A 24755-nucleotide genomic window follows, 5' to 3' on the forward strand; every position below is an offset into this window, starting at 1 on the left:
TACTCCGCAAATGCCCACAACAGCTAGGACTGGGTCAGGCCACAGCTGGGATTCCAGAATTCAGTCCAGGTCTCCCGCATGGGTAGCAGGCATCCAGCTACTTGAGCCACTCCCCGTGCCTCCCAGGGTGTGCATTAGCAGGAAGCTGCATCAGAAGCAGACCTGCAACTCACCTATATGAGATGAAGATATCCCCAACTGCATCTTCAGTGCTGTGCCAAACACCTGTCCCCAGAAAGTACTTATGAAGCAATTGAGCATTGGGTGGCATGCTAAATCCTGGTGCTGAACAAAACAGATGGGTTCTTGTCCCTGTGGAATGAGCAGTTTGCCTACTGGGTCTGAGACTGTGGTCTGCTTAAGTCAGTTCCTTGCAAGTATTTGGTTCCCCCTACTCCTCTTCCCTCCATCCGGGCTCCAGCTCCAACTCCCTGGGTTTCTCAGCATCACCCACCTAGCCTCCAACAGGCCTCATACAAGCCACTGCTGTCGTCACCCTGCAGGCAGGGTGCTTGCTTCCGTCCCTGCATGTCCACCCCACCATGGGCAGACAACACAGGACTGTAATGGGGGCTCCTTCTGTGCTGTGACTCCCCATTGTCCAAAACAATGCTTGGCCTAAAGTAGTGTTACAGTATTAATCAATATTAATTAAACAATAGAGTTAATAACCAAACAGAATTAAATTATTAAAATTGGATTATATGTACATGAAATTTATTTCCAGCTTTGCATTGGTATTGATTCATGTATCAATTTATTGCCATTTTAATGACATTATTACCAAGTATATGTGGTTGGTTTACTTAATAAGTACCACCAGGCAGTGCGGTCCATCACTTCAGGGATTCTGCTGTTGTTTCCACCGTGGGGTCCATGGGGCCTGGCTCGTATACCTGGCAGGGGCTTGGTTCTTAGCCAAGCTGCAAAATGAATTGGTGAATCTGGCTTCCACTGGGCTGTTCCAGTCACAGCCTTTGTGATTGAATGGACATGGCCAGGGACTGTATTTTCTTTGCTCTTCTGTACTTGTTAAGATATCCATGAGCTATGACCTTGCAGACATGTTTGTCTCTGCCTTTGCTCCCATCCAGCATTCCATTCCTCAGGAATCCTGTTGACTGTGTCGTTAGCATAAATTCAGACTGAATCCCTTCTCTCCACATCCACTGCCACCATACAGATTCTAGTTCCTCTCCTCTCTGAACTGGCTTCTCTGGTCTTCCCAACCCAGAACCTTTTTCTGCTGTCAGTGGCCTTGCAGAAAATGCAGCACCTGGGCGCTGTTTCCACATCAAAGGCCTGGGGCCACAGACAGGAGACTGATGGACAGAGGAGCAGAGGCCCAGTGGTATCCTGGGGACCAACTTAACTGCTCTGCTCTCACCTATATTTTACCTTCCTGCCCAGAGTTCATGCTATACCTTAATAAAACACTGATTAAAAAAAAAAAAGCATGGAGTCCAAATTGTGCCTACCAGAGGCAATACCCTTAAAGTCCCGGACACTTGGAGCATCCTGTGATTCAAGGACTCAAGGTGTGGAGTGTTAGCAAGATGGTTGTGTGAGCAGTAATGGCAGGTGCAATGACTACATCTGAAATTTTGCTGTAACCGCAGTGTTACCTGCCAGTCTTCCTTGACTTGCTCTGATATTCGCATGGGCAGGTCAGGAAGCCAAGGGGTCTGCTCTAGGCCTCTTGTGTGTCCACATTTTAAAAAAAAGATTTATTTTATTTTTATTGGAAAGTCAGAAATACAGAGATGAGGAGATACAGGGAGGAAGATCCTCCATCTGATGATTCACTCCCCAAGTGGCCGCAAATGGCCAGAGCTCAGCTTATCTGAAGCCAGGAGCCAGAAGCCTCCTCTGGGTCTCCCACATGGGTGCAGGGTACCAAAACTTTGGCCTGTCCTCGACTGCCTTCCCAGGTCACAAGCAGGAAGCTGGATGGGAATTAGGGTTGCCAGGATTAGAACCAGTACCCACATGGGATCCCAGCACATTCTTGGGCCCATGGGTCTACATTTACTGAACTCGGGGCCATAGGTCATGCCTAGCAGACGATGCCTCTGTTCTTGTAGAGAAGCCAGAGACAAACCCACTGGCCCTGTTTGGCATTTTTCAGGAAAACTGGGGGATGAACAGCTTTTCTGTCTGCAGTTGCCGCAGGACAGTCTGGGCAGAAGGTAGGGACAGGAATTTTCCTGAGCTTTGGAGAACAGACCAGAGGGTGCTTGGCCAGTGATGGAGACGTCAGAGGTCCATGTGGTAGGTGCTGCTGTGTGAGCCTTTTCGTAGTTTGTGTGCTGTTTGCACATCACCACACAGTTATCCTGGCTGGTTTCATGTCTGAAGTGTTTTCTAGGTTCTTCTTGTGCCAGGTCTTCCCAGGGCATCAAGTACGGGTCCTGCTGACCTCTTCCTGCCCTCTGGACAGGCCCTGGTCTGCTCCTGCCTCAGGGAATTAGCTCATGCTGTTCTCTCTGGTACCTTTCCTCCAGTTTCCCCATCCCCACTCACCACGCTTAGTTCTCCTTATCCTGCACGTACCGACCCCTTTAGGTCAGGTCCTGGTTAGGTCCTCATTCCCTCCTATGCTCTCCTCAGAGCACGTTGAACCTGCCTGTCACTGTCCTTCTGACAGCTTAATCATTGCTTCAATCCTTGCTCCTCTACAAGATTGCCTAGTCCATTTGGGGGCAGAACTAGCCACCGTGCTGTGTTCCTAGCACTCACAGTGCCAGCTCTATAGTTGTGGCACTAGGTAAACATTTATGTAGGTGGAGGCACTAAGGATGACTTACACAAAGGCACAGAACGAGACCCTAAAGAAATTCCCAGTGCCCTGCAGTCCTAACAAGCTCCACATCCTCTTCCCTCACTCCCACCCCAGGATGAAGAGAGTAGATCCTTGGCTGTCATTTTTATCTTTCCCCATCCCCTTTATACCTGTGGGTGCACACCCTACTCTCCCCACACTCCTTGGGATAACTGGTCAGCTGTAGGTGCTGAGGAGGGAACGGAACGCTCCAAGAGAACGAACAGTGGAAGCCCATGGCTTCCTTGTGTGAACTCGGATGGTCAAAACTGTTTTCTGCCTTAGTCTGTGCAGCTGTAATGTGGAAATTGGATTTATGCTGCCCTGTGACTTGCAGGGCTGCTGGAGAGAGTTTGAATTCAGGCTATTGAGAATACATGGCAAGTCACATGCTAAAATGAAAATCTCATCTTTTTTTAAGAAAGCACCAGTGGATGATGATGACCAGCACCTTGATGCCAAGTTCTGGTCAGACTAACAGTGAGGGCCGGGTTTCAGAATGGCAGAAGAAAGAGAAACACGTTTCCAAGGTGGCCCTTTTGGCACATGAATGTAAAATGAAGGCTTTGATAAAGCGTCTTGGCCCTGCTGACAACAGTGAGCCTGCCAGAGAACTGATGCAGGTCCATGTCTTGGGAAAGGTATGGCTGGCAGGGGCCTGGGACATGGAGAGGCCAGCACTACCACAGGTCCATACTCTTTCAGGGCAGCAGCCGGGCACCCAGCTGCCCGAGGAAGGGCTGGCTCTTGTTTGTGGAAAGACCCTGGGAAGACAGACCACTCCAGTGATCTTCTATTTGGGTCCTCACCTGCACCTTATTTCTCACCTTTCCTCCTGGCTTTCTTGTCATTGCAGAGGGTTTTGGAAAATGATGAAAATATGGAAGAAGGGAATGAAGAAGAGGATTTGGAAGAGGACATTCCCAAGCGGAAGAACCGGACCCGAGGCCGAGTGAGTGGAGGTGGGAAGGTGCCATGAGGGCAAAGTGACAAGGGAGGCTAAAGCCAGGCCAGTCATCACTGCTAGGGAGCCAGGTGCCAGTGCAGCTGGAGATGAGTGCATCTGCCATCCTCCTGGGAAGAGAACTCCACAAGGGCTCTGATTCAAAGTCATGGCCTGCAGAGGGAGAAGGGGAGATGGGTATGTGTGGTGTGGAAGAGTTCCTGAAGGAATGGCAAGGCCAGGAGAGGTGTGTGGGTGTGTGTATCTGTCCCCTGCTTGCTACTTGGCCATGGAAGACGGCCCTGGGAGAATAGGGTGGGGACAGTGGGTTTGGGGTGTGCTTCCCCGTACAGGGGGGAGTTGCTGCTGGGATGCATGGGGCTCCAGCTGCTCTCTCCCAAGGAGTGCTTCTGGAGTGGGGCAAGGGAGAGGTTACAGCCTAGAGGACAGGCCCAGCAGGAGGAATGATACCAGGGTCATTCCTGCAGGGGAAGGGCCAGGCCTGGGGGGTGCATCCAGGCTTGCAGGTTGGGCTTCCAGAGTCCTTGTATTCCACGTCAGATCAGCTCTCAGAGTCTACAAGGGCATGGGTCAGGAACCAGGTACAATGGGACCCACAGCAAGGAACTGCCACCTCCCACCAGAAACCAGACTCTCACAGGCCCTGGGACTGGGTTCCCTCAGGCTCTAGGCACAACCCCTCCTCTCCCAAGGAGTCAGGTTAGTCCTGAGTGCTCTGTGGGTTGGATTCCATAACTGTGGCAGCCTTCCCTGCCATCCAGGGAACCATGCAAGGGCAGAGTACCAGGACTCGTGCTTCAGAAGTTTGGATTGAAGTGGTCTTAAAATCCATTAAGAAAAAAATATTTGTTTGAAAGGCAGAGCAAGAGGAAGATCATTCGTTCACTTGTTGGTTCGCTACCAGATGCCCTCAATAGCTGGGGCTGAACCAGGGACAAGCCGAGGACCAGGAGGGACTCAGATGGGCAGGAACTCCAGATGGCCAGGGAATTCAGGTTCTTGAGCCATCATCTACTGCCTCCAAAGGTAGAGATTAGCAGGAAGTTGCATCACCAGCAGAGTAGCTGGGACTGGATCCCAGGCACTCTGACTGGGGGTGCTAGAGTTCTCAGTGGGGGCGTCGCCAGCTACAACATACAACCCACCCCCTTACATTTGTTTTAAGCAAGTCCCCAGGCAAGGGTGGCATGCCCACTGAGTGCTCAGGTGCCTCCTCCCCCTGTTGGAAGGGGCTGGAGTCTGTGTGTGCAGGGTCGCTTTCTGACAGGGCACCTGTGTAGAGCCGTCATTAACTTCCTTGTTTTCTCTGTTCTTTTCTGTTCTTTTTAAATTGATTTGTGTTTGATTTTCTTTCCTGCAATATTTGAAAATGAGTTCTAAGTACTTTATCACTTAACTGGCATAGTTCTCACTATTTGTCTCTAACAGATATCGGACTATTATTCCCAATAAAAATAGCAATTATTTTGTTGCTTAAGATCCATTTCCTGATTACTTCCCTCTGATTTTTTTTGAATGCCTTTTTGTTATTGGCTTGTTTAAAACTTGCATCTCTTTTATTCCACAGACTACTGCTTCTAGACACACATTTTCCCCTCTCCCTCCACGTTAAAGAACCTGAGTTGTTCATGTCATAGTTTCTCGTTGTTCTAGATCGGGTGGGGTAGTCATGTTTAGTATTGTGGTACAAAGAGTTTTTTTTCTTTGTACTATGTGTTTCAAGAACTTTTCTTTCTTTCTTTCTTTCTTTTTAAGATTGATTTGTTTTACTGGAAAGGCAGATTCACAGAGAGAGAGATACTCCGTTTGCTGGTTCACTCCCCAAGTGGCCGCAATGGCCAGAGCTGAACTGATCTGAAACCAGGAGCCTCTTCTGGGTCTCCCATGTGGGTGCAGAATCCCAAGGCTTTGGGCAATCCTCTACTGCTTTTCCAGGCTACCAGTAGGTAGCTGGATGGGAAGTGAAGTAGCCAGGACACAAACTGGTGCACCTGTGGGATTTTAATGTGTGCAAGGCAAGGATTTTTGCCTCTGAGTCTTTGCTTCAGGCCCCTGTTTCGTGAACTTTTAAAAACAAAATTCATTCATTCATTAGAAATGGGTGGGAGGAGAGGGAGAAACTGGGGGAAGGTAGAGGAGATGACATCTGTCTGTTGATTCACTCCCCAAATGGCCTTACCTGCCAGGGCTGGGCCAAGCCAAGTCCAAGATTTAGGAGCTCCAACTGGGTCTCCCACATTATGATAGGGGTCTTGGAAGGACTGGTCGAATTACCTACTGCTGTGCTTTTCAGTGGTGTTAAAACTGATGAGTGGAGAGTCCTTTGTACTTTAGCTATTTGGTGTAGCATAAGCCTTTGACTTTTACGTAAGCAAAAAAAAAAAAATGTTATCTCTCAAAAAAAATTTTTTTAATGGACCAGCGGATTTGTTCTGATCCCTGCCTCCCAAGGTTTTCCATCAAGTTGTCACTGAATGATTTTCACAGCTGCTCACGAGCTTGCCTAGACCTATCCTTTCCTTGGGGGTGGGGAGTTACACAATAGCGACTGTCTGATTCCATGGCGACAGGAGAACTGAGAGGCCAGAATTCTGGGTCTGGTGTGAACCCCCAGGGTAGCATGCCTCCTCCAGCCCAGTGTCCATGCCGTCCGCTCACCACCCAGAACACTGAAAGCAGGTAGGTGGTGGAAGATGGTTGGCTTCCCCACTTTCTACTTGCACCGCAAACTTACGGGGTTGAACTTGGCAGCTAGTGACCACAAGCCTGGTGCCTTCCCTGTTGAGGACATTGGCAATGGTGGCAGCAGCTGATTGCACTGAAGTACAAACTGGGCCACGTGATGGGCTCGTTGCAGCAAGAGATCTTCCTAGATGGTTATGACTTTGTGCCCTGTGGCTTTTGCTCTATGCTGCATTTCTACACTGTCCACTCTGATGGCCACTGGCCACATGCAGTCCCTTGGGTCTTCCAAACATGACTAGTCCAAACTGCACCTGCTGTAATGTAAAATACACACTGGATTTTGAAGACTTAGTAGAGAAAAGGAATGCAGGGTGTCGTATTATTCCTTTTTACATTGAGCCAAATTTAAGATGACATTTTGCACATTTATTGGGCTAAATTAAACACTAAAATTAGTTACATCTGAGATGTGGACTGACTTCCAGCCATGACTGTTGGGGGCATTTAGGGAGTGAGTAGGGTATGGGAGATCTCTCCTCATCTCTCTACCTCTCAAATGAAAAGGTTAAAATCACGTTTTCTTTTAAAAAAAATACATACATACATACATACATATATATATATATATATATATATATATATATATATATATATCCAGGCCTATATAATATTTCTTTTGACTAGAATTTCTTCTTTCATTTCCATACGTTGATGTCACCACTCCTAGAGAGGTAGGGAACTTCTTCAAGATCACATAGCCTAGTAAGGAGGAAGCTAGGATTCAGTAGGGCTTTTTGCACAATTACGCTTGTAGCATGTAGCCAGTGACCAGCTTGATGAATAAGTAATGGAATGATGGAAAAAAGAAGGGAAAATCATATTTCTACTTTAGGGAAGCTAAGCAAATGCCTGCACACAGCAAGGGGCTGGATAGACTGTAGACTAGCATGGGGTCCACCTGTTGCTGGTATAGCCACAGCTAATAGCTCATTGTTATATAGGAACACTGTGCACCTGCCTGTCAGTTATGGCAAGAGCCATGGAAGGATCCAGAAGGGTGTGGGTGAGCCTATTTGTACTGACTAAGTGTGTGATGCTACCTTGCCCATAGCCTCTGTTAAGATGTCTTGGTACTTCTTAATGTGGCATAGCCCATCTGTTGCTGGCCGCTGACCAGTGCACCCATGACTGTTATCAGGACTGGGTGTGGGGGACAGTGACACCTCTGGGGGTGGTCCCTGGAATGGGATACCAATATCACCTGAGAGCTAGTTAGGACTTCGGGGGCCCACATGCTACCCTGGATGGACTGAAATTGAATCTGCTCCTTGAACCCTGGGCTTTGCTGATTGAGGAGGCTGGGGATAAGGTAGTGATGATAAGAACAGGCTCTGTTTTATTTCAGTTTAGACCCTGTGAGTTCAAATCCTAGCTCTACCCCCTGCTATACATAGGGTAGATCATAATCACCTCTGGGACCTTGGCCAAACTTTGTAAGTACTTTGGGCCTCAGTTTCTTTTTCAGCCAAATGGGAGTATAAACACCCAGCCAAATTTTAGCGCCCAGTAAGAGAGAGACTAGTTATTCTAAGCTGCGAGCAAAAGGAATAGCTCTCTCCAATGGGTGTTCCCTGAGGAGTGAGTGAAATGCAGATGCAACATAATTGTATCCATGGTAACTTGATCCAAGAAAGCAATGCTCTTAAAAATTCACGGAATTCTTGTGAGTCATACAAGTGGGTATTATCAATCAATCAGGAGGAATAGTTGTTGCTGGGCCATAGTGTAGTCCGGTGTTTCTCAAACTTGGATGCACAGAAGAGGCAGCTAGCGATCATGTTAAGGTGCAAATTTGGATGCAGCGGGTCTGGGGGTGGGGTGAAGACTAAATTCTGGCCTTGTTAATATAAGCTCCCAGTGCTCCTGACCTGACCCCCCAAGAGTGTGGAACTGTGGTTCTCAAGTTTTTGGGCTCAGGAATTCCCTACATTCTTGAAAATTACTGAGAGCCCTCAAAGGCTGTTCTGGTTATAACCACTTATAGTCACAGCACTAGTGATTTTTTTGCTGTATTAGAAATTGAGAGAGAAAAAATAAATTATTAAATTTATTTGAGAAAGAAGATCTTCCATCTGCTGGTTCACTTCCCAAATGCTCACAATGGCAGCAGGAATTGTGCCAGCCTAAAGCCAGGAGGCAGGATCAGCACGAATCTCCTGTGTGGATGGTAAAGACCCAAGTCCTGGAGCTCTTGCCTGCTGACTCTTAGCATGCACATCAGCAGGAAGCTGGAATTGGGAGTGAGACTCAGATTCAAACCCAGACACTCTTACATTGGATAGACTGCAGGTATCTAAATGATGTTTTAACCACAAAACCTTACAAATATATAAACATACAGCAAGGTATCATCACACATCATATAGCTTCTGGAAAACGCCATAATATGTTTGTGATAGAATGAGTAAAAGGGTAAATAAAGTTTATTACTATTCTGAAATTACTACTTTCGTTACGATAAAATGAGAAAACAGCTGGATTCTGACTGTGCCCCACCCACATGCAAAGATAATTCAGAGGAGACAGAATCAGTATGGGCAAGGGGAGCATAACTCCCTGAGTACTTCCTGTGAACTTGGAGCTGTCCTCTGTGGTTTCACACCTCTGAGCTCTCATGCTCTCCACAACTCAGCATTCAAGGTGTTGCTGTGCCCATTAGATAGCTGAGCGAACCAAGGCTGAGAGAGGCAACTTGTCCTCAATACCCACATGGTTTCAACCCACATCCCTCTCTGATTTGAAAGCTGAGGCTCTTTTTAGCCCGTCCTGTAGCAAGAGGAAGATTCTTCGACGTTAAAGCATGAATCGGGGGCCACGGTAGGGCAGTAGGTTGAGCTACTCCTGCAACATCAGCATCCCATGTGAGCGCCAGCTCACTGCTAATGCACCTGGGAAGGCAGCAGAACATGGGCCTTGGGCCACCTGCCACCCACATGGGAGTCCAGGTGGAGTTCCAGGCTCCTGGCTTGGCCTGAGGTCAGCTCTTGGTGTTCTGTCATTTAGGGAGTGACCCAGTAGTGGGAGAATCTCTCTCTCCCTGTCTGGTCCTCATCCCCACCCTTCCTGACACTCTTCCTGTCAGGTAATTCTTGTTTTAAAGGGCATAGGTTGGTCAGATGCGGGCAGGCAGGGCAGAGGAGAGGCTGGCCTGGCACAGGGTTCAGTTACAAGTCATTTGTAGGGACAGCACTGTGGTGTAGTGGATAAAGCTGCTGCCTGTGATGCTGGCATCCCCTAGGGGCACTGGTTTCTCCTCGTCTGGCCCAGTTCCCTGCTAAGGCACCTGGGAAAACAGCAAATCTTGGGCCACATGCAGGACCGCTACACCCATGTGGGAGATCCGGATGAAACTCCTGGTCTCTAGTTGTGGCCTGGCCCAGCCTGGCTGTTGACAACCATTTGAGAGTGAACCAACTGATGGAAGATCTCTGTCTCTCTCTCACTCCATTTCTTTTTTTTTTTTTCTCCACTCCATTTCCCATTCTGTTTCTGTAAGTCTGCATTTCAAACAAATACGTAAATCCTGAAAGGAAAGGAAGATGTGGACCTAGCATGAGCATAGGATGAACCTGCGGTTATCCCTAGGTCGTTCTTGTGTGATAAGAGTCGTCCTTGGCTGAAAGTGGCAGTGAATGAATGCAGAAGGAGCGACTGGCCAGGGGCTCCTGTCCCGTGGTCTGAGTACCTGATTGTCGTGCTGGGTGGGTTGAGCTGGGCTGTGCAGATGGTGAGAACCCCTCTGCCCCCAGCTGGTGGATTCTCCCAGAGGCTCAGGAGTCTGGGGTCGGGGCCAATGTGGACAGGGAAAGTGTCTGCTAGGAGAGACTGTGACATTGGGTATAGAGAGGCAGGGCAAGGAACCAGAGGCTGTTGACTCACTGCTGGCCTGATGGATCAGCCCACTTATTTGACAAATTTTAGCAAATGTCTGTGTGGCCAGCTCTGCACCAGCTTCAGAGAAAAGTGGCGGCCCAAACAGGTCTCCCGCAAACCCCAGGTGAGATGGACAGATAGTCCAAAAGTGTATAGGCACTGGTATAACATGATGACAGGCAAGACTAAATGCTGTGTTGATGTATAAATCAGGGTGGGGGAAGAGAACAGCAGAGAGGGGTGAGTAATCAGGAAGGGCTTCTCAAAGGAGGCTAAGTGGGATTTTGGAGTCTCTAAGCCTAGAAATGCTCCTGCCTCCAGAAGTCTGTAGCATGTCCCCCTAAGTGGCCTTTAGCCCACAGTCACCATTTGCAGTGAGGAAACCGAGGCACAGTAAGTGTGTGGGCAGCCTGCTGGCCAGCCCTGCCAAGGGAGATGAGGGCCTGGCGCTGGGCACAGCCCCCCTGCCCTGTTGGCTCCTGCAGTTGCACACGACTCCGCCTCTTCTCCCTGGAGATATTTTTAGTCTCCGGAGCCCCTTCCCTGTGCCTGTGTGTCCTCCTTGTCATCTGCTTGACTTGCTTTCACCTGCTCCTGGGCGGCTGTGACAAGGCTGCAGGCAGTGAGCCAGCCCGGGTCAGGGCAGGTGGGCAGCTCAGGATGACCATCATGAGCCCCCACACCAGGCCTGGCGCTGCCTGGGGTGGCTGCCTGTGTCTCCCAGCTCCCTCTTGGGGTCACCTCTGAGTAATGAGGGCAAGGGGAGGCAGGCTGCTGGCTGCCAGCCTGCAGGGGGGAGGGGTGGGGTTCTGCAGTGTCTTGCGGAGAGCAGCCAGCCTAGGAGGGGGTGGGGCGGTCACCCTGCAGGTGATGTTGACAGCAAAATGTGTGTCTAAATGTCCTCGGCATATGTGTGCTATATTCTGTGAGAATATTTGTGTGTATTTTGTCTGTTGTATGTGTGTTGTGTGTTTGTGTGCACATCCTAGGCCTTTCTGTTGTGATGTCTCCTGTGTATGTGTTTTGTATATTGTGTGGTGTGTGCTATGTGTATTGTGTTATGAGTATAATTTGTGCATGCACTGTGAGAGTGTTTAATGTGCGTTTTGTATGTCCTGTATGTGTTGGGTGTACTGTGTACTGTTTATGGTGTGTATTGTGTGTGTTGTGTATTGTGCTTATGTGCTTGCTCTATGTATTGTGTATGTGTGTGTTGTGTGCTGTGTGTGCATGAGGGCATGCACAGGAATATCTGTTCCTGTGAGTTTCTAGGCTTGGCCACTGACTACAGGGTCTCCTACTCCCAGGCTGCTCTTATTTCACGTCAGCTGCCCATCCCTCACTGGTTCCAGCACCCTACAGGTTCCTTCATGGGTGGGGCTTTGCTGCCAGTTGGTATCACAGAATGACTTGGGGCAGGCCTGGATGCCACCCATGCTAGTGGCAGGGGACTAGCCGAGCTCTAAAAATAAGCTTGCTGATGCTGTTGCAGCTGCAGGCCTGGTGCTGCCCGCAGCCTCTCTGGCCCTCTCCAGCTCTGAAGGTCAGAGCTCACTGTTCTCCCACCGCCCAGGTCACATGGATGTTTGTCAGACCAGACACATAAGCTGGTGTTGTCAAGTCAAGGGCAGGCTATCCCTGAAACCCACCCCTACCCTGTAGGCCAAGTGTGTGTGGGGGGTGGGGGAGGAGCTCCCTGATGCAGTTGGACGGGGCTGGGACCCGGGCAGCTGGGCTGAGGGTGGCAGTGATACCTGTTGTCCCCATCAGAACCTGCTCTTCAGCAAGCCCATCAGCTGCTGAGCCAGGACATCAGCAGGCAAGGGCTAGCATCTTCAGGCTATGCTTATAGCACTACGTACAGCAGCCCTGCTAGCCATGGGGGTAGGTAGGGGAACTGAGTGGATGCGGCCTCTTGATTGGGCTGTCCCCAAGCATGGGTCATGCAGTTGGTAGGCCAGTGACCTTGGAAAGTGATTTGCCTTCTGGCTTACCTGAGCCCCCGATCTCCAAAATAAGGATCATGATGCACATAGCTCTACAGAGTTGTGAAGGCTTGGTGAGAAGATTCAGGTCGAGTCATTGAATTATGTGGGGACAAGTTACCTCGCCTCCCTGGGCGTTGATTTCTTTTTTTTTTTTAATATATTTTTATTTTGAATTTTGAATTATGAGGTACAGTTTCATGTAGGCTGGGATTCCTCCCCCCCGCCCCCCGCAAACTCCAACTCCCCAATAGATTTTCCCAATTTTACTACAGTGGTGTAGTCCTTCATGGCCTTGGTTTCTTTACATGTAAAATGGATTGGCCTTGGCACACAGGGTGTGATGGAGATGGCGAGGGAAATTCTGGGCCGCATTCTCACATGTGGTTTCACAGAAGGACATGCTGGGCACCGGTAGCGAGTGTGCCATAACAACACGCACCTCTTTGCTCCAATGTCTCCCCAGGCTCGTGGCTCTGCGGGTGGCAGGAGGAGGCACGATGTCACCTCTCAGGAAGACCACGACAAACCTTACGTCTGTGACAGTAAGTACAAACGGCTGGACCCCACCACTGCCCCCTGTCATGGGCCACCAGCCTGGGGCCCACCTGCTGCTGCTTCCTGGGGCTGTACCCTAGCATGGCTGCCTGCACCTTGTACCGCTGCCATAGCTACACCCCAGGGGACTGCACGTGAGCAGTGCCAGCCCCACCGGGCTTGCTGGCCTTCTCTGTCTGGTGGTGCCTTCTGCCTAGCTCTCCCGCTTCCACTCTGTCTGTCTCCAGGATTCCTCCTCCATGTCCTCTTGTGTTTCAGAAAGTCACAAACAAAAGCATAACTCACAGCCCTCTGACAAAGGTACTTGGCTCTTGTGGCTTCTCATTTGTTTCCCTTAATTTCCTCTCTTGCTCTTTCTCTGTGTGTGTCTCCTGTCCTAGGTAAGGCGAGTCATGAATCTTTCTGTGCCAGTGACTTACTCTAATAAACAGCCCTCCATCCTTCGCCCATCTTTCTTGTTTGCCTCAGAAACATCTTCTGACAGCAGCATTTTGGGGGTAGGGTGTACAGGCAGTATAGCAGAGGGAGCCGAGGGCGGGGAGTGGTGGGTGGCCCAATAGCAGGTGCACCTGGGAAAACCTTCAGCTTGGGGAGGTTTACACCAAGCAGCAGCTCTTGTCTCTCCCCTGCCTGGGTGGAGGGCAGCGGCTTTTGGATTCCTCAACCTCCTGATCTTCTCACTGTCTCAGGTGCCATCTGCTCCTTCCTTGTCGAGAGCAGCCCTCAAGCCCACCTTCTGAACTGTCTTTCCTTCCTGTCTTCATTTTCTCTGTGGGCACAGTGCCCTGTCGCAATGCAGTAGTGAGAATGGTTGCAAAACAGCTGAGGCAGGACCTTAGCGTGGTGGTGGTGCCTGGGGTGCCCCCCCCATCCATCTTGCCTTGCTCAGGGTCACAGTCACTGTGAAGATAGGGAGAGAGCTTGGAGTGTGTTCTGAGAGTCACAAAGTGTCACACCCTGTGTGTGTGTGTGTGTGTGCGCGTGTGTGCGCGTGTGTGTGCAGGGAGCAATTCTGCAGGTGGTGCCTTTTTTCTCGCTCTTCACTGGCCTCTTTTGATTTTAAGAAGTTATTCTGTGCCTGATGGGGTGATGATTGATTGGAGAGCATTTTGCCAAAAGAAATCCAATTCCATGGCCCCCATTTGGCTGCTTAACACACAAGTGCTGGTGACAATCCTGAGATGACTCCTTCAGGCAGCATCAGTACCCTGAGGGTGAGGAGTGGGCATGCCTCTGTGCAGTTCCAGGAGGCACCTGCTTTGGCCTGAACCTTGCTTCCTGTAAAGGATGTGGTTTTGTTCTGGCATGTGGAAGCCCAAATACCATCATCATCCAGGGGAGGAGGGTCCTGGAGTGTGGGCCGGAAGGGTCTTGGGGTGCCCACGAAGTAGGCTTTCCCACTGCATCTGGCTGGAGGAGCCCATGTGTCTAGAGTGCCAGCAGCTGTGGGGACCGGGGGCATTGCTGTTCTGTTCACCTTTTCCGAAAAGCCCTGGTGCTCACTGTGTGGTTTTCTGCCATTGCGACCCTTGCAATTACTTTTCCCTCTGTCTCCATGGCTTCCAGTAATGATCCCATGCTTTCCCAGACACACTCTGTGTGTCCATGGCTCCTGCGTCTTTGATATCTGTCTCCTGGTAGATGGACTCCACTGGAGTAACCCTCATTGGTGGCTCCCTCCCCCTATCTCCCCTCTTTCTACACAAAAGGCTCTCTCCCCTCCATGCTCCTGACTCGCCACAAGCCCTCTGCTGTGCATCTCCTGGCTTTGGGGACTTGTAATGCCATTTGCCCTTTCCTGCTTCCTGCCCACAGGGTTTCTTCCTCCTCCTGCTTACCTCATGTCAGGCTGATGCTGGCTTTCTAGAAGTCTCTGTGCCGCTCTCCTCGGCTCTGTCCACGCATGTGCTGCCTCCTTCCTCCCTCAGCAGAACAAGGGCCGCGTAGACCGCCCTTCTCTGTTCCGGCTCCCCTAGGACACTGTGTGGCAGCTCAGTGATTAATAGACTTTATTTTTATCTGGTGCCCTTCAGACTTGTGATCCTTGGGGACAGACATGACCTTTGGAGAGGTCACCAGGTCCACTCTCCCCTCCCCCCACATCACCAGACTGGGCAAGGGATGCTTTTAATAATCTCTAATGCATCCTAAGTGCAGAGGTGTCTGCTTGTCCCCTTGGTTGTCCCCCGGGATGATGTTACCATAGGCTGCCCTTTCTTGCACGATTCCAGCTGTGCTTTGAGTGATTGTTTTCCCTAACGGGACCTGGGACCATTCTCTCCACCAGGACCCTTTTGTCTTGTGTGCATCTTTCTCCCAGTAAATAGGCACATTCAGCATTTTGCACTGTCAGGAGACTTCCTTCACCTCCTGTGTATTTTGGGTTGATCCAGGGTTCCAAGCCTACCCCTGTGGCACCCTTCCAGGTCTTCACTGAGGTTCAGTCCTCCCACTGAAAGCCAGAGTCAAAGAACTACAGATGCATTGCCTTGATTAGCCTACACCTCAGCCCTAAACACAGGAATCTCTCTAGGGCGAAAAGAAGGACTGTGCACTGCCTTGCTGGCTCCCCACACATGCAGGCTGGCCCTGGCCTCAGTGCCTCTTGGCGTCTGCTCTTTTCCACCCATGCACCTGGTTACTCCTGCTTCCTTCAGTCCCTTGCCATTTGGCCCTACTGAGACTCTATAAGCAAGGGCAGTGATATGTGACTCAGTACCATTCACTGCAGACTGGTGAGCCATGCCATCTCCATATCGTGTGTGGTTGGATGGAATAATTCACTCCACCTTTCAGGTTGTTTACCAAAGCACTCAGTCACTTTAGACCTTAGCACCTCTCTCTGGGTTGATGGGACATGGCAGTAGGCTGTGTTCCAGGTGTGATTCTATTCAACCCTTCCTGACACACATTCTGAACTAGCAGGGGCGGGGTTTGTGAAGTGCATGGGAAGTGCATGTGGTTTTGGAATTCTGTCTTTCCGTGAACTCTTTGAAGCCCCTCTTGCAGGAGTCCCGCTGTGTCCCTGGTCCATGCATCCCTTTCAGTATGGGTCAGTGAAACATTAACTTAGCCACTGATTTCAAATCATAGTTTACTTGTTAACTTTTCACCCAACCACTGAATTTATTCCATCTGAAGAACAGGAAATCATCGGAATGTAGTTTATTTGTTATGTAGTCTGTGGTGGGTGTGTATATAAATCCTTCATTTTCCAATAAGTCACCAGTCTGTATTTGTTATCCTGCAAGGATTCAAGTTCTGTTTCTTCTCTTTGAGTTTCTCTCAGTCTCAAGATCAGGGTTTGTCACCCACCAACAAAGTCCCAACATCAGATTTAATGGGGAAAGGCCATGGGTCAGCGTGTGGAGCTGGAGTAGAAATTAGCTAGATGGTTGTTAGAATGCAGATTCCTGGGCCTCACATCAGCTTTGTTGTGTCTAAATCCCCAGTGGGTGGGCCCAGGAGCCTGCAGTCTTGAAAGCTGCTGGGATGTGTCAGTGGAAGTCATAGGAATACAGACTTGTGAGAATGACTGGTCTACTTCCTACAAGCCCAGGGGCTGTGGCCTCTGACTGTGGAGGGAGCTGTTTGCATCTGGAAGTCCTTGGATCTTCAGGAATTGGCAGGCAGATTGCCACTGGCCTAAATCACTGTTGCAGTTGCTCTCTTTTCAGTCTTTCCTTTCTAGCTCTTTCTGCATTGATGGGAAACTCCTCAGCTCAGTGCTTGATTTGAATCCATCTTGAGGCCTGCACATAGCATCCCCCAGGCCCATTTTGTAGGTGAGATGGTAAATGGAGACGGGACTCCTGGGAGGTTTTAAAAGTCAAGCATTGTTCTCTTTTCTTCCCAACCGCTCCCCTTGTGGGGTTATTCTGTTAGTGTTGCTGGGGCAGATCCTGATGAGGCACCTACTTTCCTTGTGCTCTCTGTCCCTGCAGTGTCACAGAAGAGAAGGTGGTGGTGATGGGATGGTGGTCAGGGAGAATGCTTTGTCTGTTGAGTCCTGTCCATTTGCATGTACCTGCCCTTGTACTGGCCATGATGGCAGTGATTTATGACATTAATATTTTTTTTCTGAATCACGGTAACCAATCCCGTGATTGGGTTGCACACCATGTACAACAAGCGCTTTCCAGATCATCTCTTCCAGTCCCTGCCCTGGCCTAGGGTCACAGGGCTAGTTGCCCTCACATTCTTGTAAAGAAAGGAGGCTCAGAGGAGTGAAGAGGCTCAGCTAAGTTCATGCAGCAGTTCTGGAAATTTCTCTAGTTCCAGAGCTTACACATCTCAGGACATCTCCTGGACAAACCCCAGAGTTTGGTTCTGCAGAGCATGGAGGGCTGAGCTTGCTCTAGGAGTTAGCACCCCTTATTTATGGTAGATGAAGGGGGGGTACCCTGGCTGCTTCTAACAGGCAGCTTTTCCTTGTCAGTGCACAGCATGCAGGAGCCAGGTAGTAATTAGAGCCGAGGCAGAGTGGGACAGAGCTTTCGAGGCTTTTAAATTTAACTCTGTTAAAATCAGACCTCTCCCACCCCCAAATGAAAGCACTGGGCTTGGAGTAGAGATAAAAGGCAAGAGAGAAGCCGGGGCATGACTCACCTCTGAGTCATGTCCAGGCGCCTCTACTCCAGGGCTGCAGGGGTGACAACTTCAGTTCTCATGCCTTTCCCCCAAATCATGCTTTCCATTGTTTGCCCTGTTACCTACCTTCTAGAAAGAACCAGGATTGGGGTATGTTGGAGTAGAATCTAGGGTCCCTTCCTGCTCTGACATCTGTTATCCTGTGGGAAGAATGGGTTGGGCTAATGACATGGAGGGGCCAGGGCCATCTGTGATTTCACCCCAAGGTAGCTGAGGCACGTATGTCCCCCTTTGTTAGGTACCGGGTCTCCTTAGATGGCTGCAATAATTGGAAGTGGGTTGGGCCAAAGCCAGGATCCAGCAGCTTCATCCTGGTCTCCCACATGGGTACAAGGACCCAAGTCCTTGGCCCAGCTTCCACTGCCTTTCCCAGACCATTAGCAAGGAGCTAGATTGGAAATGGAGCAGCCAGGACATGAACCACTGACAGTGTAAGATGCCAGTGTACCGGCGACAGCTCAACCCTCTATGCTACAACATGGGCCCCAATAAATGCATTCTCCTGACCCCACTTTAAGGGCTATGTCGTGTTCCATTGTGTGGATGTTTCTATCCCAGTTTGCTCAGTCAGCATGCTACTTGTTAGATGCTTAGCTTATAAAGTGTTCACTGTTAGAAAACACCATTGCCCCATCATTGCAGAACAATTTTTTGTTTCCTAGAAGCAGAATTGCGAGGTCCAAGGGTCTGGTGCTCAGCCTGTGGCTTCTCTTTCTTCCAGATTGGAGTGGGCGTCTAGAGGATGGAGGGGCATTGCTCAGGTGCCCAGGCGAAGGAGAGCAGGGTTAGAACAGGTGCGGACAGCTTGTGTCTCTGCTGCCTGTTCTTCGGGGCTTGGAGGGAGCCGTGTTGCTGCTACATGTCTCCCTTTCCTCGGGTGAGCAGTGTGATGGGCTGTGGCTGGGCACGCTAAGAGTGGTCACGTGTGTCAGAATGGGCTTGCCCATGGCGCATGCTCCTAGAGTATGTTCCTCCTTCAGCTGCCGCTTCATTCCCTCCTCAGTGTGTTTGGGGCAGTTGGGCTGACATCACACAAGCAGATAACTCAGGGACAGGTGGTCTTGACTGAGCTGACAGTGAGTGCAATAGGAACAGGGGAGGGCATGGCCAGGGCATTGGTGGGGGAGTGGCGGCTGCTGCATCAGACTTCTCCCTGGTATGCCAGAGACCTCTCCTCCCGCCCACCATCACCATGGATGAGGAATAAGTGGATTCCCAACTCCAGGGATGGAAGGCAGTAGGGGGTGGGAGGAAGAGGTAATAACAGGAATGATTCAAGTGTGCCGACATACAGTGTGGGCCAGGAATGTTCTGTGAGCCTCATTTCTGTGCTCCGTTTAACCCTTGCAAAATTGCCAGGAGCTGGATGCTGTGTGCCTCTCCACCCTGAAGATAAGAACACTGGAGAGCAGAGGGGTTAATTAAATTTCCTGAGGTCACACAGTGAATCCGTGGAGAGCCAGCATTTGATCCCAGCCATCGATCTCTCTCTCCCTAAACCTCCCCCACCCCCAGTGCGTGCACGTATACACACACACACACACGGTCCCTCACCCCCACCTAATCTTGGTTGGTGCCTTGCGTTTTCCCTGACCTGGGCTCCTGTCTACATTGTCTGGTGACCATTTGTCCCATTTGCTGTTCCTGTGGCTGGACTTTGAGCCTTCTGAGGGCTGGGGCCGTGTCATGGTCAACTTACAAGTGGATCCAGCACTGGCAGTGGGATGACCAGCTGGGGAGGGAGATGCAGGTTGTGTGAGCCAGGTATGAAGGTGGATCTGGTGGTCAAAGCGAAGGGAACGGGCTGAGAACCTGGGGCTTAACAGCTGGATAAGGGCTGCTGGGAACATCAGAATGGATTGTCTAGAGATTGGCCATGTGATCAATGGTTACTCATGACTGTCCCAGAGATCTTTCTGGAAAGGTCCATCTGTGAGATGAGATATTGGAGGATGGGAACCTAAAGCCCAGTGGCTGACTGAGAGGTCATTTAAGGGAAGTGGTTAAGGCTGGGGGTGGTGGCAGCAGGAATGGAATGGCCCAGGCACACAAAAAGAGTGAGACAAAGATCCAAAGAACCAGGTAGGAGGGTGATGGATAAGAAGCAGGGTATAGGAAGAGGAGGGAGGGAGGTGGCAGTGATGACTTAATGTCTTGTATTTGGGTCCTTGGGCTGTTGTAAAAGGGTAGGGGGTCTGGCAGACGGGGGAGATGGCAGGGCAATGGGCAGTGAAGTCCAATGGGTGCTCCTGCCCCAGGGAGACTCGGATTGGGACTGACTCTGCAGGTGGAAAGGGGTGGGCCACAGGTGAGGGCGAAGAGCCAGGCTGGATGGGCTGCAGTCCCCACTTGACCCATGCACAGCCCAGGCAGCCGTTGTGCCCATCCTCATCCAGACATGAGAGGCAGACTCCCCAAAGAATGCACTGACAAGCTTCCTGCTTTTGGGGTCAGAGTTTTGACTTTTCCTTTTCCCCACCCCATATGTGTGCATGATGGTTATCAACACTGTTTCTATTGTAAGATGAAAACAGGAAGTATATTTTCTGCCTTAAGCTAACTGAGACCATGCTAATGTAGGACTCACTAGACTAAGGGATGGAAACTACCGTCCTGTAAGGGACCAGGATGGGAAGAATATGGTTCAGGAATTAGAAGCCAGGGTTTGACTTTGTTAACACATGACTTCAGGTCAGTCCTGAAACTTCTCTGAATCTCAGTTTCTCTATTTTTGAAAGGTAGACAGAGCTTGAGAGAGCTGACACAGAGATCTAGCATCTGCTAGTTTACTGCTCTAGTGCCCTCATCCGCCAGGGTTGGGTCAGGCCAAAGCTGGGAGCCTGGAACTTAAAAACCTAAATTGTTCATATGAGTGGCAGGGACCCAAGTGTTTGAATTACTGCTTGCTGCTTGCCAGGGTGTCCATGAATGGGAAACTGGAATAAAGGCCACAGCTGGGACTGGAACCCAGGCATTTTACTAGGGGCTAAGAGAGTCTTAACTGCCATGCCAAGCATCCACACCGAGCCTTCGCTTTTTTGACAGATGAGGACAGACATGAACCTCAGAGGGTTTCCACGAGGGTTCAGGGTGAAACAAATCAGTCCAGAGCCTGGTTCAGAGAGATTCTCAACAAGTGGTTATTGTCGTTGTACCAAATGAAGAAAGAAACCTTCCTTTCACACTGAAGCCGGGAACCTTGCTGTGGAGCCATCAGGGTGGAGGGAAGCTGATAAGGTGGAAGGAATGCTCCAAAGCGGCTCATGCTGGCCAAACAGCAGTCATGTGCCCTACATTCTGGTAAGCAGTACGCAAGGACAAGCACATTCTGTTCTCACAACACCTGGAGGGTGTGCAAACCATCCTTGTGCCCATTTCACAGATGAGGAAATTGATGGAGTAACTGACCTAAGGTTACAGAGCAAGTGAACTGGCCCTGGGGTCACTGTCATTCTGTGACCCTGCCTAGCAGGGTGGGACAGTTCCCATCAATGCATTGGAGGCTCTGGTTGTGTGGGTTCCTGCATTTCTGCGCTAGGCACCCAGAATCAGGGTCTAGGGTAACTCGAATGCTTGCTCCTTGCTTCCTAGGCCAGCCCTTCTCCTGACCACACCTCCTTCCCTGGCCAGATTCCCCTGGGAGCAGAAGAAGAGTAAGAAGCGTGAAGCTAGCCCCAGGCGCTGAGGGTGTCGAGGAGGGCTCAGTGAAGCTCAAGAAACCATGGGCTTCAGAGACAGACCCAAGTTCAAATCCTGCCTCTGCCTTTGGGGAATTAGCACCCTCGAACTCTGTTTCCTCATTTGTAAAGTGAGCATTGGTGATTGTGTGGAGGAATGTCATATTTGCCCGTTTGTTGGGAGGGAGGACAATGGAGGCACAGGCAGGTGACAGGCGCTAGGGGCTGCATGTGAGTGCCTTGGTGCCGAACCGGGAATGAGATGTGGCCGGCAAGTCCCGAGGCCCCAGCTTTGTGTCTCGGACGCTCATCCCGTAATTGCTTTCAGTCGCTGGGAAACCACTGGCTCCGATCCCCACTGTGTGCTCCAAGTTGGGCTGATGAAAATGTGCCAGAGTCATTAAGTTATCAGTGGGGAAGGCGGCCGCTTCTCCCCGGCAGGAAGGATTCTGTCTGCTGCAGCCGGCTTTGTTCACGCAAACTGTCCCAGCAGCTCCCCTCCCCCTCTGCCTGCCATCCTTTCCCCAGTCCCAGCCCAGTCCTAGAGCTGAGTGGGGGTAGGATCAAGGAGGGCACAGAGGGGGCTTGCTGGGAATCCTTGGGGGGGGGGGGCGGAGGAGGCGCTCCAAAGGCATTCGTGGTCCTGCATGGCCACGCTGGGGCTGGCGGTGGCTGGGGAGGCAGGCAAACACTGCTCTTGCAGCCTGACAGATGGGTCTGCCCCAGGGGGAAGGAGATGGAGGGAAGCAGGCTGGACCTCCCTTCCTGTCACAGCCGCTACTCTCCATGCACATGCCGTGCCAGCAACACAACATTCAGGTGCCCACTTGCCAAGGTGAAAGGAAGGACCCGAGGTTGAGCCCAGGCAAGGGCTGACTGGTCCCAGGGGCCTGGGAGGCGGGCGCGTGACGCCAAGAAGCTGGCCCTGGGGAGAAGGGGCCAGGCGCGGGAAGACGGGGCCGCAGTCCCCTCTGCATGCTTCGGCAGGCTCGGGGCTCAGCCTGAGTCCCAGCGACAGATATTTCCAGAATGAGATTGCTGACATGATAAAAGGAGAGCAGATGGTGCCAGGGCTTTATTTTCAGAGCGTTTCGTTCCCCACCCTTTTCTTCCTGCAACTCTGCCACCCAGACTTCAGAGGGGAAATGACTGAAACCTCCTCCCAGCCTTCTTTGCCCCTGCCAGGCTGATGTGCCACATTGATGGTGATGGCATCGATGACAGCTGACGACGGCCACGACTTGACGAGAGTCCCACGTCTCACCCACTGCTGTCAGACCGCTGTGCTGTCCCCATCAGCCCTGAGTTCTAGAGCGACTTAGCAGCCTTCCTCAGGATCACATGGGCAGGCGGTGGCAGAGCTGGGATTCGAATCCAGGTTATTCAGATGCTCCTACCCATGTGCCCATTACAGTTGCTGATCTCTTGGAGGGCAGCATTGACCCTGAAGTAGGGCTGGGTAGTTGACCTTGTAGGAACAGCAACACCTGAGCAGCTACACTGCTCCGGCCGAGGTCAAGGTTGTCTGAGGAGGGCCTTTCACTCCTAGCTCAGTGCAGTCCGCCTCAGCGAATCTAGTGCTACCAGGTGGCCTGCTGTGAAGTGGCTTAGTCCCAGGTCTTCACCCCCAGTCTCCCTCCCAAGATGAAAGCCAGGGGTCCTCTTGGTGGGTAAACATGGAGAATTTCAAGTCCGCAAGCCAACTCTGGACTCTTCTGCACTCAGGGACCTTGTCTGAAGGCCCGGGTTACTGGCCCATAAGGCTGGTCTATCATGCATGGCATGCCAGAAAGCTCCGATTACATCTCGAAGGTGAAACAGCTCTGCCTTTTCTTCATCTCTGAGCCAGTCAGAGCAAGGTTTCCAATGCATTTCTTTCCATGGAGACACAGCGGTCTGATTGTGATGTAATTCAACCAGAATAAATCCTGGAAGTCCTGACTCTGTGATGAAGTCATTTGAAGGACTAGGACTTGGGGTCACAAGTTTCATTTCAGGGTCAGGCATCTTGCGCCATTAACTCTGGGTCCTCCTGACCCTCCCTCCCTCCTGCTGCCTCCTGCTTGAACCCCAGCCCTGGGGAAGCTGCGTAGGGTCTCCTGTTCGGATACACACAAACAGGCTCCCTGGCAGCCCTGCCCCCAGCCCTGCAGGAAGGAATGAATGGCGTGTCGGCCTCGCGAGCCCTTGCCCGCTGTCCCCGTGCTTGTCTTCCTTGAGGCAGCAGATTCCCTTCCGGCCACGGCAGCCTTCTAATTGCCAGCTGCAGTGGTTTCTTTTCAGCCCCTTCCCTCTGGACCCGCAGTCTCCACACCTTTCAAATGTGGATGTGGCTTCCCCTGAGTCAAAGTGCTTGAAGCCTTGGCAAGCTTTTGGTAGCTGTGAGTTGAGGTCTCATTGTCAAGGTCACCTTGGACCATTCCTCTCCTCCGAGGGCTTGCTTTGCCCCCTCCTGTGCGTTTCTTAACTTTTTAAAGACCTGTTTCTCCTCCTGCACCCATCTGCATGAATACTGCACTGCCTTTTCTTTCTCCCTGCCCTCTGGGCTTCTCTCCTGCAGCCCTGAAGCCCCCATTAGCACCCTGCCAGCTACCTCTGAGATCCCAGCCTCCCTCCCAAGCTCCAGGAATAGGAGAAGACAAGCCCGGACCCAACTCCTCCTTTTCCCTTTTAAAATTTGTTTTTCTTCCTCTTGTTCAACTTGGGGACATGGGCATCTTCCTTGCTTCTCTTAGCTGACATCAGGCACCCGGCCCACCAGGTCAGGGCCACCTTGGCCACCAGGGTTGCCACGTGCACAAACGCATGGGACCTGCCATGTTGGCTCTTGGTGGCAGAGCCACATAGTACTTAGGATTCCTCATGGCGAGAGGTAGAAAACTGAGTCCTCATTCCACTTGGAAACACTTTCTTAGTGAAGGACGCATGAACTGGAATCTGAGGGTGGTTAGATGTTAACAGGGTGGCAGAATGCGAGGGCTGTCTTCCACATGTTGCTTCACTCCCCAAATGGCTGCAATGGCCAGGGTTGGTCCAGGCTGAATTCTGGAGCATGGAGCTCCGCCCTGATCTCTGACATAGGTAGCATGGGAGAAAGCACTTGGGGCATTTTCTGCTGTTTTCCCTCTTTGTATTAGTAGGGAGCTGGGTCAGAGGTGGAGCTGCTACAGCTCCCAACTGGTGATAACATGGAATGCTGTTGTTGCTGATGTTAGCATAATAGGCTACGCCACAACCCCTAGTCTCCAGAAACATGTTTTTAAAATGAGAAGAGCAGTGTACACAAGAGCTGAGGGAGGAATGGAGTGTCACGTCAGCTGAGGCAGGAGAGATGCGTAGGGCCAGATGGCACACAGCCAGGGAAACCATGGGTGTTTCTTGGCTTCCCCTTGCCTTCTCACCACCAGATCCTCCTTTTAACCTCTCTTATACCCCAGCTTGCATCCATAGAAAGTTAGAATAAACCTCTCACCACCTTCAGG

At 51.0% G+C, this 24755-nt stretch overlaps 1 protein-coding gene across 9 annotated transcripts in view; it reads left to right on the forward strand.

Moving 5' to 3' along the window:
• Positions 1–24755, forward strand: part of DPF3 (double PHD fingers 3) — a 264129-nt gene that overhangs the window by 161140 nt on the left and 78234 nt on the right. For 8 of the 9 annotated variants that reach the window (XM_040975349.1, XM_040975344.1, XM_040975345.1 and 5 more), the window contains exons 5-6: positions 3678–3773; positions 12855–12933. In XM_040975349.1, coding sequence (XP_040831283.1) covers positions 3678–3773; positions 12855–12933 — 175 coding nt within the window. Of the gene's footprint in view, positions 1–3677; positions 3774–12854; positions 12934–13204; positions 13247–24755 lie in introns of all 9 variants that reach the window. The other variant, XM_040975347.1, reaches the window with a different exon arrangement.

Source organism: Ochotona curzoniae, unplaced genomic scaffold, assembly GCF_017591425.1.
Source record: "Ochotona curzoniae isolate NIBS_2020 unplaced genomic scaffold, NIBS_Ocur_1.0 contig_2688, whole genome shotgun sequence".
Lineage (NCBI taxonomy): Eukaryota > Metazoa > Chordata > Mammalia > Lagomorpha > Ochotonidae > Ochotona > Ochotona curzoniae.